This window comes from Struthio camelus, chromosome 2 (assembly GCF_040807025.1).
Source record: "Struthio camelus isolate bStrCam1 chromosome 2, bStrCam1.hap1, whole genome shotgun sequence".
NCBI lineage: Eukaryota > Metazoa > Chordata > Aves > Struthioniformes > Struthionidae > Struthio > Struthio camelus.
The window spans coordinates 131,661,207-131,679,443 of record NC_090943.1 but is presented as its reverse complement, the minus strand read 5'-3'; the positions used below and the strand labels follow the sequence as shown (position 1 = coordinate 131,679,443).

The window sequence follows — 18,237 nt, the reverse complement described above, 5'->3', positions numbered from 1 at the left end:
GAATGGTTCGATGAGTGGGATTCAGGTTATTTAGGTAAATTCTAGCAGGTAAATGAGTGTACAGGCTAAGACTACTACATATATGGATACTTCAGAGGGCACATCTAGCTGTAGTTTTTTAAGAAATTGCTGTTTTCAGCTGTTTTCTCAAAAGTTGAAAAGAGGCTTTCCCTTTAATAATACTCCTTCACTTTTTGGCTAGTATAAGGTTAGGTGCAGTATTTCACTAATTTTTTTTTTGTTCTAATTTTCTGAAGGAGCTGATGACCAAGCTGATAACAGAGACACCTGACCAGCCAATCCCATTTCTAATTGATCATCTTCAGTCCAAACAGGGGAACCGCAGTCAGCTTCAGAGAACATTGTCTGGATCTGCTGCCCTTTGGGCAGAGAGTGAAACATCAGGTATATATTAAATGCTTTTATGTTCTGTATGCTGGAAAGTGCTAATGTTCAATATAATCTTCCCATACTTTTGTTCTTGATTTCCCGGATGCCTGCACACCTCCTGTACACTTACTACTCTGCAATATTGAGCATGCACAATAAATCCAGTTTGTCCAGCATATACTGGATTTAATGTATATTGTTGATGATTATTTCAGCCTGTGGATATATGATGTGAGTGTGGATAAGACTTACAGGGATGGAAACAGCACCAGTCTCAATGAGAAAGAAGGTGCATCTAAATTTCCCTTGATTCCCCTGCTGCTCTTTCTGCTTTCCTCTTCCCTTTTCTTTGTTCTCCTTTTCAGTCCTAAGGTATATTTGTGCTTAAGGTTATTTGTGCTTAAGGTTAGGCTATATAGATTTTTTTTTTTTAATAGTGCACATTTTGACACCCCATCATTCCAATATTTATTACTACTTTATGAATCCTAATGTGAATAATTTACCTTTGAGATCTTCAGAAGCATAAAAAATATTCTTAAGTAATATCTGCTCTGATTTTTTAAATAGAAATTTTAGCTGATCTTCTGGTATAAGCTCTTATTAGAAAGTTGGTTTTGTATTTAAGAAAATGACTGATAGTCTTTTTGAAAACATAATAACCCCTCAGTTGCTGGTAATCAAAATGTTAACTACCTGACACATCAACCTTTTATTTATAGGAAAATTTAAGTCTTAAGCATAGGCACTCAACCACAGTACAGAACAAACAGAAGTTAAGGACTTTTTCATAACAAAAAAGAAGCTATTATGTTTTTAACCAAAAACATGCTAATGAATTTCTCAAGTTTGGTGTTTAAGAAATCGAAGAAGTAACGATACGAAATGTAGCATAAATCAGAAACAGGAGAACAAAAATAGCTGACTTTGTGGGTCAATAGGACATATTATTTTCTGGATTAGTTGTTTATCTGATCCTTGAAAATGACCCCATGAATGTTATAATTGACTGATTTTGTTCTTTTAACAGAAAGTAAAGGAACAAGGAGAGATTTCAGAAGTTACGATAAACCTTGGCAGGTAAATGCAAAGAAGCCTAAAAAATCAAAGAGTGACCTTGCTGTGTCCAACATTTCTCCACCATCACCGGAGTCCAAGTCATGTAAGGAAGTTTCAGTCCATTATTAATTGGTGCATCCTTCCAAATCTGTAGTGTATTTTTCTATTGAATTAGAATTAAAATGAAAAGCAAACTATGAGTAGTTGAAATGGCTAGATTTCCACATTAGAAGAGTTTGACACTTACTTTATTTTCACTTGCATTATGAATTTGTAATCATTCCTTATGATGTCAGATATAATTAAGAATATTTGGGCTGTCATGTGCAATTTTACATTCAGATGCTAGTTTTGATTTGATGTTTTTCTTTGCATTGTCATTTAAACCTGTGTAACGTATTCTTCAGATATTGATTCTAATAACAGATTTTTCAGTGGGTCAGGTGATACAAGACCATCAATTGTCAACATATTTTGTTCCAGATATGGGGTTGGTGTCAGCAGAATAGCAGTACTGTTCTGAGAACTGCTGAAGGAATCTAAATGTACACTGAAAGAAAAGGCAGAAGAGAAACAGATATACTGTATATTTGCAGCAGAAAGTATGCTGTTTTTCCTCTAAAAGCAAGATAGGAAAGTTTTGACCTCAGTGGAGTCAACAGAAGATGATCTCCCAGTGTCTTCAGATGGTTAAAATATAGCAGAGCAATGGGGGAAAAAAAAGCATGAGAGATTTATGAGTGAAACAGACACTGCGTTTTTGGGTAGTTAACAATCTTGTAAAGTTAGGAAGCCTACCATTTTTAATTGAGAATACATAAATAATCATACAAGTATAGAAAACTGAGATGGCTGTGTCCCATAACACAGATTTTCTCAGGACTGTATTGTTTCAGCATGCTCCTGGGATTTATTGATTTGCCCTGGAAATGGAGCTTGTGTGTCAGCTTCTTCTCCATGAGGCACATTCGTTGCTTCGAAAAGGCTCAAAGTTGATCATCAGTTCTGCTCTACCTCTCTCTAGGCACATGATTTTTTTTAAGCCAATCTGTAAGTGTGTGGATTTTAATGAACTTTCAAGATTAAATAGGGATTTTCAGAGAAGTGGACACACCTATTCATAATCTAACAGTATGTGCTGGATGACAGCAACTTATGGAGGTATAGTGTTAGAAACAATGCTCTACAATGGTGTGAGCTTCTCCGGTCATCATATGAAGTGTTCTGTTCCTCTCCACAGTGCTTGTACTTCAGAACCTGTGGTATACGTCAAGTAACTCCCATGCCATTTCCAAAAGGTCTCAAGTGCTCAGCCTTCATCCTAGGTAGGGCTATGCCACTTCCTTTATTTGAGTGACCACTACAAGCTTCGTGCTTGATTGTCCTTGCATTGACCCATAGGAGGATGTAGGAGAGACATAGAAGGGTATGGGCCCTTTAAGCTGCCAGGTCACGTATCAGGCAAGGAAATAATTTATATATCCATAATAAGACTGGACTCGAGGATCTGTGTTTGTGGGTTGAAGGGCATCTGTGGATTCTGAATTTGAATCCTTACGCCCAGGAGATAGAGGTCTTGAATTTCTCCAGAACAGTGAAAGTCATCTCTTTCCTTATTAGGCAACAAGAAGGGTTTCTGTGAATATATCAGCATTAAAAGTAAGGCTAAGGAAAATGTGGATCTGCTGCTTGGTGATCTGCTGCTTGGTGATTGAGAACATAGAAAAGGCTAAGGTACTTGATGTGTTTTTTCCCCCTGAGTTTTCACTATTAAGGTTTGCCTTCAGGCAGAGTTTGTGGAAGTGTAGCTTTACCCACAGTAGAGGATGATAGAATTAGGAAGTGCTTAAGGCAGTTAGGTATATATAAATACATAGGACCAATGGAATTTGTTCTGAGGGCACTAAGAGAGCTGGCCAATGTCATTGCAAGGCCATTCTATCATCTTTTGAAAAGTCATGGTGATTGGAGGAGATTCCTGATAACTAGAAAAAGGCAAACATCATACCAATTTTTATGAAGGGCTAGAAGGATCTGGGGACTGCAAACTGATCAGCCTAACCTCACTTCCTGGGAAAGCTATCAAGCAAATTCTGGAAGCTTTTCAGATGCAAGAAGGATGAAAAGGTGATTGGGATCATACCTGACTAACCTGATTGCCCCTTATGATTGAATGACTGGCTCTGTGGTCAAGGGAAGAGTAGTGGATGTTTAATACCTTGACTTTAGCAAAGCCTTTTACCTGGTCTCTCATAGGATCCTTCTTACTAAATTGTTGTGATATGAACTGGATAAATGGACAAAAAGCAGGTGGAGAGTTGGGTTCTAAGGGTTGTGATAAGCAATACAAAGTGCAGCTGTAAGCCTGTCACTACTGGTATCCTTAAGGGACCAGTATGGTAGGTAATAGTGATTAAAAGTCTTAATGGCTTGGAGAGCTGGGTAGCATGTGATCTCACCAAGTTTGTAGATGAGTCTGTATTTTTGGGAATGGTTGATATGCTGGATGGCGGGGCTGCTATTCAAAGAGACATCAACAGCCTGGAGAAATTGGCTGACAGAAAATTAATGAAGATCAACAAAGAGCAAAATCCTGCATCTTGGGTGGAATACCTGCATGCAGTACTGTGAACTGGGGTCTGACTGGCTAGAAAGTAGCTTTACTGAAAGTGACCTGGGGTGCCAACGGACAAGAATATGAATATGAGCCAGAGGTGGCTGTGTGCCCTTGCAGTGATGAAGGCTAACTGCATATTTGGCTGCAGTAGCAAGTGTGTAACCACCAGGCTGGCAGAAGTGGTTCTTCTTGTCTCCTTGGCACTTGTGAGATGACAACTGGTGTATGTCACACTAAAAGCAGGGATTACTTGAGTGAACCCAGCGGAGGTCCATCAAGCTGATGGGGGGGCTGGAGTGCATGGTGCATGAAGGGAGGCTGAAGGAGGTTGAAGGTTTGTTTAGCCTTTTAAGAAAAGAAAAACTGAGGGGAGATTTTATTGCCATTTCCAGCTATCAGATAGGAGAGTGCAGAGAAGAAAACACCAAATTCTTCTCAAAGGTGTATAGTGAAAGGACAAGAGGCAGCAAAAAACATTTTTACTGTGAGGGTGTCAAACACCGGAACCGGTACCTAGAGAGGCTATGGAATACTCAGAACTCAACTAGACAAGACCCTAAGCAACCTTATATAAATGGACAAGCTTTGAGTAGTAATTGGGACTAGAAGACCTCTGGAGGTCCCCTCCAGCCTAAATTATTCCCTGATTTCATGCCTTTCTGTTTATGCCCTTTCCCATATTTTTTCTTCCATGTTCTGTTGCAGAGCCTGTCTTAGGACCATCTTGTTCAAATGCTCCTGAACTTGAAACTCTATTCAGTGCTGAGAAGAACCCCTATTTTAGGGGAAGCATTGGGAACATCAGAATTAATTTATTTAAACAGAAAATATTTTTTCCTTCAGCAGAACTGATGTTCACTGCAGTGTGTATGTTATTCTTGCACAGATTACTCTTCCTTCTGCACATGACCAGAAGACCCTGGTTAGGCTGTCTCTTAGAATTCCTTCAATGTTTTTACTGGGAAGATTCCTCCAGTCCCTGCTTCTCCCTGTTACCACCTCAGTCCCTCCTCAAACAAACAAGCAAACAAAACCCTAGTATCTAAGAGATCTGAGTACTCGCGTGGTGTGTGCAAAAACATGTTTATGCTTCTGCTGTGGTCTGACAAAGGAAGAGGCTTGAAGTTAGGGCTTCTACCGCTTATTATGTATTATTTTTCAATGACATTTTTAGATCGTCACGTTCTATGTTTGAAGAAGAATGAATTTTGCAGTTTCTGAATAGTTAGTGAAACAGAATTCTTGCTTCCCAGCTAGCTACTCTTAGGCTTAGTAGGTGGATCCCTTCACCACCTCCATATTAAATCAGACCACAGATCACTTTTTCACTCTGCTTCTGTTCACCATTCTCTTTCCAGATTTTCCAATATGCTGTTTACGGTGTTTGGTACTTTTTTGATGCCCATGGTCAGTCTAGTATTATATATTCTCACTGTGGTAGTATCCAAACACTTTGTAAGACAGTTTTGCTATATGGTCACAATAAGAATTCAAATCTGAATGCTACTGTGAGATTTAAATACATGAGTATTTTTATGATCAATAATTACACCTTTATTTTTGTTCTTTGGGATGCAAGCTGGCCATAGAATATACTCATGAAATGTAGCTCCAGAACTGAGGAGGACTTTTCTACTGCCATGAGCATGTATGTGCATGAGTAAGCAGCCAGGTGCCTTATGATGGGGAATAACCTTCTCCTGAACCTACTGCTGGAGGATTTATTGAGCAGCTGGTCTGATTCTTTCTCCAAATCATGTCTTGCAAAGTCAGGTGTATGTAGATTGGAACAGTACTAATCTTATACTATTATTCAATAGAAAATAATGGTCTGTTGATTTGTGACAGAAAATTCATAACAAATCTGTGAATGAATCTGCTGTTGGTGTGCATTCGTTGGGTGGGAAACCAGAAAGTCAGAAATATTGGAAAATGCATTCTTGCAGTCTTCTAAGAAGAGGTTATAAAACTGGGCTATTTCTGGTATGAAATCTTAGCTCCATAAAGATAAAAGCTAAATATTTCTATACAAACGGTATGAGTAGATGTCATAAATCTACTGAATTGTAGTCACAGAATTTCAAGACAAAGTATTGTATGAATCTCTCAAATAACAGAGAAGAAGTCGAAGCAGGTAATATGATAAGGGATTTAAAATACTGACCTGATTTTGAGGAATGAGTATAATAAAGGGAAAGGAAGGCTGGAATATTACGAAGGGATTTTACTTCAATCTGTAGTGAAATATGGGTGGAAATGGTGTATGACGGACTCTATACAGAAGAATGCTTTCATTAGATGCTGTATTTCAAAAGATCTCAGGGAAGGTTTATATAATCTGTGTACAGTTCTGCATGCTTCATGCAAAGCCATCTGTTTGAAAATGACTAGTATTTATTGATCTCATAGTTGGGAAGATACAAGTTTGCGTTTAGAAAGTTTTTGTACGTGAACTGAAAATGAACCTTGAAAGAAGAGACAAATGTCATATGATGGAACAAAGTAGATTTTAGTTTTAGTGTCTGTTCATTATTTGGACCAACAATAGGTAAGTATGAAAAAATATATTTTCTAGAAGTAACAAAATTCTAGTCAGTTCTAATTCTGCATAACTCCTCCCTCAGTTTTGACTCAATAGAATTTGTTAAAATAGATTTGTTGAAACAGCAATGTTCCATGGCAGCATATCTGTTTTGATACATTTTCACTGAAATACAAAGACTTCACTGAAACACAGACCGTGCTAACCAATATGCAGAGCAGATTTCCATAAGGTATATTTGACTGCAATTGAGTGGAAATGATGTCTGTTTCATTCAGCATCTATCATGGGTCCCAAGACGAATTTTATTTTGAAATGTTATGATATCTCAAAAATTCTGTCCCTTTAGTATTTTGAAATACATATTTTATTTCAAATTGATGTCATATCAATTCCAGCTTGTAATTTCCTGCAAACCAGAAGCTCTAAGATTTGGCCGTTTTTGTGCATGGTTTTACTGTATTAAATTATTCGCAGTTTGTTTGTATTTTGGTGGTGCTGAGGAGCTTCAGTCTGTGCTCCAGTGAGTTCAGAACAAACCCAGAAAGAAAAGAGTCAAACTGATAGCAGGCTAGAGTGATGTAAAGAAGGGAGAAGGAGAGATAACTGATAAAGTAGGATGTAAAGGCATATGTGATCATACTGTAAACCAAAGATGAGCAAAAACGGAAAGAACTCATGATAGAATTTCTTTATTACTTTTACTAATTGTTAATATATTTAGTAAAGTTTAGAAAAAATATTATAAGGGAAAATTTAGTTTCTCCCTGAAAATAAGAAAAAAGTTGAGAAATACTGAAGTTGTGCTATCTAATTGAATTTAATTTTGCCAGGGTCTATGAATGGAGGCAATTTTCGATCACACAAAAATTTAGATAGCTTTTAATGAACACTATGATTCCAAAAGCTAAGAATTGTGAAGTAGATGATCAACATTTAAAAGCGTCAAGAAAAATTACGAACTGTCCATCTGAGTAGAGTCCAGTCACTGCCTTGCCTAGTGTCTTACGGCTTCTGCTTATGAAATATATCTATTCACTAGAAAACACCGTAGCTCATTATTTCCATTATCCTCAAAAGGAAATGCATGACTTGTCTTCTTTGAACACAAGCAGAACCAAATTCTGACATTCTCACTCCAACTAGAAGCTTTCCCCTCTCTTTCCTTCTTCCCAGGGCTTCCTGTGTCTCTTTCCTCTTGCTCTTTGCTCTGTGTGTCCTTTTTAATGGCTTCTTTGTCTTCTCTCTTTGAGCACATCTGTAATTGCAGTCTAAGCTAGTAACTTCTCTGGTATTTACTCATGTTCCTGAGTGGATTTTACAGGTCAGGATAAATTCTAGTTAGTCAGAGTCTGTATAGCCTTAAAGATAGCTTGGTTTATGTCTATAGACGTTGGAATCACATTCCCTGTGACAAAAGCACTCAAATAAACCATTATTCCATGGGCCTTTGCCTGGAAAAGGTGGCTGATGGCTTAACCTCAACTTTGTTTTGTGGAGCAGATCCAAAGTAGAGTAGAGCATATATTTCCAGAGTGCGGTCAGCAGTTAGGTGAATTTCAATAGCAGCTGTTGCGTTTTGTAATGGCTATCAGAACTCAAAATTGGAGCAGAATTTCCCGATGTAATCATACAGGTACCCTGAAATTCCAAATGATCGTAAAATACTACTTGTTGTTACGCGGTCTAAAGAAGTCAGCAAGTTTTCATCTCTGTTTTTGATAAATATGAGGTTTGCAAGCTTAAAGTTAGTTGACAGTTGTTAAAATTAAAAACATTAAAAGTGACTAAGAGACGTTGGTCCTATCCTTATAGACCTTGTTCTTGAAGTTATTAGACATCATCTTCACAGAAGAATGTGCAGTTCTCAGCACTGTAATATTACACCTAGAGACAGCCTAACAACTACATTTTGTGGATATAGCAACAGATCACTTAGGAACATTGGAAAAAACAGCAGGTTAAATGAGTTCCAGAGTCAGCATCATTTTTATATTCATTTCTATGAATTGTTCAAGATGTTCATGTTGGTCAATATAGTTCTGTATATTGTGGATCTGAAAGAGCTCAGAAGCTTATTTTCTTCATTCTCTGACATTGTAGGTGAGGTTAGCTCAGCAGCTGAGAAATGTTCTTTTAAAATTAAACGGAAGTTTTTGTAATATGAAATGTGCAAAAGGCTATGAGCTCAGGGCTGTGCTTCCCAAAGACCAGTGTTTCTTTTCTTAAAAGTATCAGAATAGACATCATAGGTTTATACAGTCTGAACACCATGGACATGTTTTGTTTCACTGTTTTTGACTGTTATTTACACTTTATGGCATTTTTTTAATAAGTTTTGTTTCTACTTGTTGGTTTGAAAGCATTATCTTTAGGATAAAATGACTAGCAAAGCTGAACATACCTGCTATCTGTTTTCGTGGTGTCGTTTTATCCTAATTTAGCCCCTAGGACACACACTTCTATTTAATGTAAATGAAGTACCTTCAAATACAATACTTTTATTAGAATGTTTTTTTACTGTATACTAGTCAATATTAATTATTTCTGTTTGTCAGTTAATTCGGTCACAAGAGTCATGCTGTGTATGCATTTGTTCATAAATATTTTTATTTTTACTTCCTGTTGACCAAAGAAAATATTTCTGCTTGTAAAAGAGGAAGAGAAATAAGTCCTTTCCACTTATGAGATTCTTGAGCTTGTAAACTCATTGTGCAGCTTTTTTCTGCTGTAGGTGTCTGAACTACCAAATCTAAACTTCATATATATATCTGTATATTTAGTGCCAAGGTCGATAGAGCATCCTAACTGGGATTGGAGGACAAAACCGGAGAGCCATGATTTTGATGAACTAAATCATATTCTTCAAGAGAGCAAAAAACTTGGAAAAGCCCTTGAGAATCTATCTCGCAGTAAGTTGATTGATTTTAGTATTTTAATGTAACAGTGCAGCCTGAATTGTAATATGGAAGTATATATCGAGAAGGTGATGTTCCATTCATTTAAGTTTACTGACATCAGCAGTTACATTCCTGTTGATGAGTTCATAGAATGTCTGAGATTGATTTAGCAATTCTAATGCTCACTGAATCTATTTCCCCTCCACCTCCTTTTTTTGGCACGTTAATATTCTGTCAGCTTAGGGAGCTGAGTTAGCTCACAAAGAGATCAAACACCAGAGCTGGTATAAGGAAAATGATGGGAACATGCAGCATTGAGACTGTTCCTTTGGGTGGTAGCAGTTAGATTGGTTTAACTGCTTGTGACACCTTAACCTCATTGATGGGGATCAGAGCTTTCGTTGAAGAACAATTAGGTATTTTATGGCTTTGACCCCAATTAATTCCTTACAGTTTTGAAAAGCAATTTAAATAACTTAAAGCATTTCAAATAAATACTCAAAATATGGTTACTAATTATTTCATAAAAAAATAAACATTATCCCTTAAAAGACAGTCAAGCAGGTGCAGTATTTCAAAATAGCATACTCATGTAAGGAGTAGCTCTGAGAATTACTGGATAGAATATGAAGAGGAATAGCTTTTTTCTCTGTAAAAGAGAAGTCTGAAATACATTGGTAGGAGTAAACACTAGTACCAACTAGCAAAGTGTGAAAAGTACTTTTCCATGGTACATGAAAGTATGGTGTGGTCTGTGAGGCTGGGTTGAGCAGACATTTGAATGAGAAATATTTTCTTTCTTCTCTTATTAAATTTTATCCCTGGCACCTCTTGATTCATGGAAGAAATTCCAGATGATGTCATCAGAAACAGAGCTGAATGAAGGATGCAATATCTGTTTTGTGGGGAATTTTGAGCTTTGGCATTTTAACCAAACTGAGGGAACAAAAAAAAAAAAAAACCTTTGTCAAAATTCTCCTGACCCCCAAATGTTTAAGATTGATCATTTATATTCTGAGCAATTTTCTGATTTGTATTAATTACAGTAGTATAGTTACAGGGCTCTTCTCAGTTGCATTTCTAGTTAACTGGTCTATCTGCCGTGTGTTATGTAAGGAGCTGAAACCACTCCTGGTTTGGATCTCTAGTTTGCAGCCCCACCATTGCCCGACCATAATACCATGACAGGTACAAATGAGTCTGTCATTTCCCCAAGCCTTTCTCCTTTAGAGACTTGTAACCAGGTCCATACAGATTTAGAACCAACTTTTTTCAGTTTCAGAACTGGAGATACAAAGCAGTCAGAGGCAAGTGTTCAACAATAAAGGCCTTTATCCAATCTTTAATCCTTTGTCTTTGTCTTCCCTTGTGGCTATTGTGTAGCGTCCATTGAGCTCAGGCATCCTTACAGTTAAAGTACTGTTCAGCATTCTGTACCACTGTTTGTCAAAGAGTTTTCCAACTGGAGTGCAAAACACTGCAGTTCTTTTGAGTCTTTCACTTGAACTGGAGGTGAATATACCTGGTCAGTCTTGTTTGAGCCAGATTCTTATGCAGTTATTTCACAAGTGAAGTGTTCCTCACTGTCTCTTGCTTAGTACTTGATGTTTTCTGATGATACATTATCTCTTTCACTGTCCTTTCCTGTCGGTTTGTCCCTAACGATTTGCTTTGATTTAACTTTTATAAGGTGAATTAAGGCTATATCAACAAAGTAGGCTAAGCTGCATATAACAACTGTGGAAGTGGTACTTTCCCTGTCTCTTACTGTCTTGTTCTTTGGCCAGTTTGCCTCCATATTTCTTCAGTTTAGTGCCCAAAACTGAACAGATGATCACTGCGGTTGAGGCTTTGCCTGTATCCAAAAGGAGCAGAAATAATTACACGTCTTAAATGTGACACTTCCTCTTTTAGGAATTTAGGAATGGTGCTTTTATTTATTTATTTATTTTTAAGTAGCATTGTGTTGTAGCCCATGTTCAGTTTGTGTTTACTCTAACTTCTGGATACGTTTCTTCACTGCTACTACTGACCAGTTATGCCAGTTTTATATTTTTATGATTTTTTTTTTTTTTTGCTTGTGAGACGTAGTACTTGCTTTTACTAATTTCAGCTGTTGCATTCAGGCTGTTTCTCCAATTTGTCAAGATAATGTGGAACTTTAATCCTATCCCCCACAGTGCTTTAAACCACTTGCAGCCTGATGTTACCCTCACTTTCATGAGTGTGCTCTCTATTTCTTCATCCAGATCATTAACGGAAATATTGTCAGACCTCTGCATGATTCCGTTTCACATCTGACAGTCAGCCCTTGAAAAGAATCCAGTAAGTGCATTTTTTTCCCTCTAGACGTTTTTCTACCTTGTAATCATTTCACCTAGAATATAATTCTCTAATACGTTTATCAGACTGTCATCTAGGACAGTAAACAGAGTCTTAATATAGTTTAAATATTGTAAATCTGCTTCTTCCTTTAATCTACTAGGCAAGTTTCCCAGTTGAGAGAGCAATTAGACTGGTTGGATGTGTTTGGTTTTTGATGAATTTGTCTGCTGTTCTTATCACCTTTTCTATCCACTAGATGTTTATAAATTGTTTATTTGACAGTCTTGTTGAATATTCTTGCTGCTGTCAGATGTAGGCTGTCTGGTTAGTAATTCCCCAGGTCCTCCTTTTTCCCTTTTCTAAAGAAAGATACAGTATTTGCCCTTTTCCATTCTCCTTCATTCCTGAAATACAATTGCTAGTGATTCAGAGTTTTCTTCATCTAGTTTGTTAGGTACTTTAGAGTGAATTTCACCAGGTTCTGCCAACTTGAATATATCTAACTTTTCAGAATATCCTTCAACTTATTCTTTTCTTCATCTGGCTTGCAATTCTGTCTCTTAAAATCAGAAGTGTTAAGCATCAGGTCACAATTAACCCTTTCTGCAAAGACTGAAGCAGTGAAAGTATCCAACACTGGGATTTTTTTTGTCCTCTATTATTTGTTTTCCTTCTCTTTGATGTAATAGTTCTGCATTTTACTTTGTTCTTCTTTCCTAGTGTATTTATAATATCTTTTCTTGTGGCTTCCTTTTGTTCTTTGATAGTTGTTACTCACTTTGCAATTCAGCTGTTTTGATTGTATCACTTAAACATTTGCATCAGAGTCATTCTAAATCATATGTCCTTGTTACTGAGTTTTTGTACTCCTGATTTTTCAGATAATTTCAAGAAAGAAATCTGGTCTGTGCTGTCAATTATTCCATACTAGGATGATATAAAATAAAAATTCAAAATTAAAAATATGAAAAGTTTGAAGAAACAGAAGGTGTAATTTTGAAAATAAATCTGGTCTTACTATGCCCGCAAAGGTACAATAGAGTTTCCACCTAACAAATGTCTTAGAGAGGCTCAAGGAGAGACATTTTTAGAACTTTAAGAAGTTTAAGGCATATGAATCTAATTTTGTGCTGGACTCAAACACAGCTGAGTGGCAAGTACCCATATGCTGAATTTTGCAAAGACTGACACAGTCTCACAGCTTCCTTCTCCAGTGTTGCTGATAGCTTTAGGCACGTTGGTCAGCCCTTTTGATTTTGTAAGTATGTCTGTAAAGCATACGAGTGTAATGCTATGTTTGGTACTAACCTGGATTCCAGGCAGTATGGGACAGGCAGCTGGCTCAACAAATGCTTGAGAGCGTGAATGATGACAACATAGCGTCAATGGCTTTTTACAGCATCTTGTGATCTCACTCTTCAGTATCTGAACAGGAAAGAGTGCAGCATAAAGGCAGACTTTTGAAGTTAAGTGAATTTTCCATCAACTCCTGCACTTCATTTCAATTTTTAAGGTACGTTTTGGATCTTGCTGTAAAGTTTCCAGAACTCCAGCGACTTCATTGCCTCCTATGCAGCTGACACAGCCTGTGATTTAAAACTCCAGTTTCTTTTGCTTCATTTTCTATGTGTGTAGATCTTGCTTTTAGAGAAACCTATGTGCTTCATAGAAAACCAGAACTGTCTGAAAGCTTTAGCTGGTGAGACTCAAACACTTGGATGTTTGGTCTGTTATATTTTCAGTCCTTCTAGTGACTGAAACTGGACTTACTTATATTTAGAGCCCTCCTTCCACGCACAATTCTCAAGACAATATGTAACTAATTTTGAGTAATTCTGTGCTCCGATAAGTCCAGTACATCTCAGAAGCCAAGAGTGACTTCACTCAGTGTTAAAATTATCTTAAGTGTATCAAAATACTGGCAAAAAGTATTGCTGTAATTATAGGCTATGTGCCTTGGAGCTTGGTGACTTAAGTATTCCATTTCCCAGAGCTCCAGAGATGTGGGAAACTTGTATTTCATTTACTTCTCTAGTGACCTTTGATGGTTGATTTGATGGCTCAAAATACATTACAACTATTTAGGAGGGATTTTGATTTATGAAACAACATACAGGCATGTGGCTGTGTCTCCCTGGTGCATGTATTGTCTTCTCCAAAGGCAAAATTTGTCTCCTTTATTGCCATCATCCTTCTTACTCTGCTGGTCACAAATAAGAAAAGTTCCACCCTGTTTCAAATGCATGCTCTTATTTCCTGTTCTGGGCTAAATTCCTTTTAAAGAGGAATTAAAAGAGAGTTAAAATCTCCTAAATAGCTAAAGGATCTTGCTCATGAATAGACCCCTGTCTTCCTTTAGACCCCTGTCTTCCTAGGATGAAGAGATGGATAAAAGGAGATGAAACATAGTAAATTATGAGTGTTGGGAAAATTGAGGACTAAATCAGTGAAAGCTTCCTGCAAAACAAATGTGATGTCTGAGTGCTTTGTGAACATCTTTACATCTTTTATTTGAACAGTTAAGGACTGGAGTGCATATTGAATATGCACATTGGACTTCCTGTTTAAACACAGTTAACAGCATTTGATGACATGTAATGCGTTGTACTGTGAGACAGCTATGTTTTTCCACATGATTGCACATAGCCTTTCAACAAACACAAAACCCCAGCATTTTGTTAGTAACATTTGAATCCTAACTGAGGCCAGGTGTATTTGACAAATTAAAGAGAAAGACCTAAGTTTATGATGTTGTCAATTCAGTGGACATTCTAACGTCAGAAGAATATTAGTAAGCTAACATAAACCAAGAATAGCTGGAAACCAGTCCAAGTCCTTTTGAGGGAACCCCAGAAATAAAGGTCTCTAGATATAACCAATAGGAGAAAAGTACTCTATTTGTTCTTTAATTTGAAAGGATAGTAATCAATAAATCAATAGTCAGTAAACAGGAAAGCCAGCTATGTTCTAGTAGGAAATATTGAAAGGGAGCATAAAGAATGAAAGATCTGGAAATCTCTCCTGAGTATCTCTAACAGGTACTTCTCATAATGTTAGAATCAGCTGAAGTTGTCTGGTTTATACAGACAAATGTGATCTTACCCCCTTTTAAAAAAAGAATAATATATCCTGAAACCCAGGACCATATATTAGATTTCTCTCGCGTAGGGAAGAAGATAAGTTTTGACAACAAGAGTAAAAATTCTTATAGCAATAAGGTTAGAATTAGTTCAAGAATTGATGAGAATATATAAACAGACTCCTAAAATCACATTCTCTGTTTATGGATGAATCCACAAGTACGTGGGGTGTGAGAAGATTAATATGTGCATCATGTACTGCTTCAATACATTTAGCTCTCTCTGAAACGCATTAGGATGGGTTTTCCCTATACTAATTTCTGAACTCCTCCACTAATGAACTTCTATGCTATGGGAGCTTATTAATGAAATACATACAGGTTATGGAACATGTAACTGAGTGGAGAGCCAAAAACATTTATCAGAGACGTCTGAATTTTCTCATTGAAATCAGACATTTCTGATGGTGATTTAACTGTAAATGCACATTTGCATGACATGTAACTAGAATTGTATCAGTCACCTCATGCTGGAGGCATTGTTTGAAGACATACTTTTTCCGGACACCCATGGTTTTTCATCTGAAATGCACTTTAGTCTGTAAAAATGACTTACCCATGATCAACTGAACATCTTGCCCTCAGTGTGCTCTGCTAATTGAACCACATAACTAGTCACAGCATTTTGTAAAGATTATTTTCCTTTCTTCTGTTTAGGCTGAACTTTAAAATAAAGTTATGCTTGTGTGCGATCAATCTTTGTGATTTATTTTGAGATTGACATTTTTAGATAAGCTCAATCAAACCTTTAAAGAGATAATTTTATCTCAGTACTGCGGCTGTTATATGATACGGCCTTTGCTCATAATATGCATTTACTTTTAGTGTGATGTATGAGTAAAAATACAAAATAATATTTTCTGAGATTGAAACAGAAAGAATGTGGACATAATTATTGCTATTCATTTACAAAGTAAGGCTTATATGGCAGGGGGATCACTGTGACTTTTATTGTAAGTGTTTCTTTCCTATATACTTTAAATTTTTAATTACCTTTGCTGAGGTATTTGCCATTTTGCTCTAACCTACTCATAAGTTGCAGAACCAGAATCTCTTTTGAGTTATGGTGGTCTTTACTGGAACAGTATTTGGCTTGTTAAAAATTTCCTTAATGCTATTGCAGAGGTAGGACTTGTGTAGCTGGCATCACAGATGGGACTTTCTATTCCTTAGAAAAAGTGGATTGGCATTCAAGAGGTAGAGTCCATCCATGGCAGCCAGCTGTAGTGGGCTACCCACCTTAATCTAACCTACTGCAGTGCGCACTTTTCCCTAAAATCCAGAAGTCTGGAAGATCCTAGTGTGTTGCTTCTTTTCTGCTGAGACAAGCAGGACTTTGGCATAGGAGAGGATCTGGGCAATAATATTCGATGACTCCTTTGCATGTTGTTTCTCTTTGTTTCTCAGTTCATTACTCCGTAAACCTAATCCTGAAACCTGTATTTTCCATTGGAGCCACTCAGAAGTGTGAATGTAGAGATGCTGCAGTCTAAATTACACATTGGCTGGGAATTTAATTAATTTAATTTTCTTGGGTCATCATGGAGAGGAGAGATTAAATCCATGTTTCCTATGTCATTCCTGGACAGTGGCTATGCTATGTGATGATATTTTAATGCATGATGCCTTGCAGATGACAAGTGTTTCCCTTGTTATTGTGTGGCTAAAAGTTGGGAAAAATTTTGTCCTAATTCAAGATGGAAACCCCTGCAGAAGCTCAATACAAAAATTTGTAAAAAATTGTTTAATAACATGTTTAATTGTTTAATAAATTATACTCCTTTCTTTTCTAGCACTACATTGAGGTTTCTATTCAACATACCTTCACAAAAAAAACTCTGAATTTTTATTGGAGAAAACACTTACTTTGAAAATTGTAAATGACTCAATGTATATAGATTAAATAATTTAAGAATGGCTATTATGCAGTCAGTGACAAATCTCTTACAGCTTTCATACACAGAAGAGAGTGAACTGGTTCTTGTGTACCTATTTTCCCAAATCTGGAGAAATGCTTTGTTTGGTGCAAACAGGGCCAACAATTTTCTATCCTTTATAATCCAAGGATGGTGTGGAATAAGCAATCTCAGTATAAGTTGTGTTTACTGCATGGCAAAAATAGGCTTGTGCACACAGGCATGGGGCTAGTAATTCACATGCTGTTAACTGCAGCATGGCAACTATCTTGCGGACAATGTTTGGCTGTTGGAAATTCAAGTACATCTAAGATGGCCTGTCCCACCAGTAAAGAAACATAAGCTTCCCCACATTTACAATGTAGAGGAGAACGCATAGGGGCAAGTAGCTGTGGGGCAGTTTATATGGCAAAGTATTCCTGTGTCCGTGCTCAAAGTTACAGCGTTAATAACGGTTGGACAATAACGCTCTTCGTTTCTCTCTGCAGTGTGTTACAGAACCTGTGATGCACTAGGAGGCTGAGGAATCCAGCCATCCACAAGGGCCCTCACCTACACTGATCCTGAGAATGTAATTTGTTATGTTAGTTGGAGTTCTCTTGGGGTTTCTTAGTTCCAAAACTCTTTATGTCAAAACTAGAATGCTTTGTTTGGCACATAGGAGAACTGGCTGCTGGGAGCTCTATGGCCATCTTCTGGAAGTTTAGGAAAATGCATCAGCTATGCACAACTCCCATTGAGCTAACTAAGTCTGAAAATCACTCTGCACCGATGAATACTGCCCATGAGTGGAAAGGCATTACGTACTACATTAGTTCTGTTTGTTGCAGGAGAGCAGCAACAAATAAAACTCTTCTGCTGATGCCTGTATATAAAAGAGCTAGGTATCTTTAAGGCTGATAGAATTGTTATTAAAAATACTCATTTTTCTTTTGAGAAAGCTTCTCAGTCATTAGGAGTTAAGCAGTATTTCCCAAGGACAAGATCGTTTTTGCTGTGTGTCAAATTTTTCTGGCAGTCAGAAAGTATCCTTTTCTTCCACATCTCCTCAAAAACCAAGCTATTGGCAAGGTAAAAGCGTTCCAAACAAGACTGGCTGTGCTAGCGTGAACAGCCCACTCCATATTTGTTACTGATCACAGATGGCAGTAGCTGTGGCTGTGGAGTATTTCTAAAGGACTGTGAGAGCTTGTTCAGACCAATTACTTTATTGTTTCAGCACGCTTATAGAGCAGAGAGTCATTACGCTTAAAAGCAGAAACAGTGTCCTGGATCTCTCTGTGTAATTCAGCAGGCAGCTAAATGGGCTAGATACTTGTGGTGCCTGATCACAATTCAACGCTGTTAAT

The 18,237-nt window shown here is 37.2% G+C and overlaps 1 protein-coding gene across 3 annotated transcripts in view; it reads left to right on the top strand.

Moving 5' to 3' along the window:
- C2H8orf34 (chromosome 2 C8orf34 homolog) overlaps positions 1-18,237 on the top strand; it is a 164,141-nt gene that overhangs the window by 31,292 nt on the left and 114,612 nt on the right. For 2 of the 3 annotated variants that reach the window (XM_068932555.1, XM_068932554.1), the window contains exons 2-4: positions 258-405; positions 1,421-1,552; positions 9,392-9,520. In XM_068932555.1, the coding sequence (XP_068788656.1) occupies positions 258-405; positions 1,421-1,552; positions 9,392-9,520 (409 nt within the window). The remainder of the gene's footprint in view (positions 1-257; positions 406-1,420; positions 1,553-9,391; positions 9,521-18,237) is intronic. The other variant, XM_068932556.1, reaches the window with a different exon arrangement.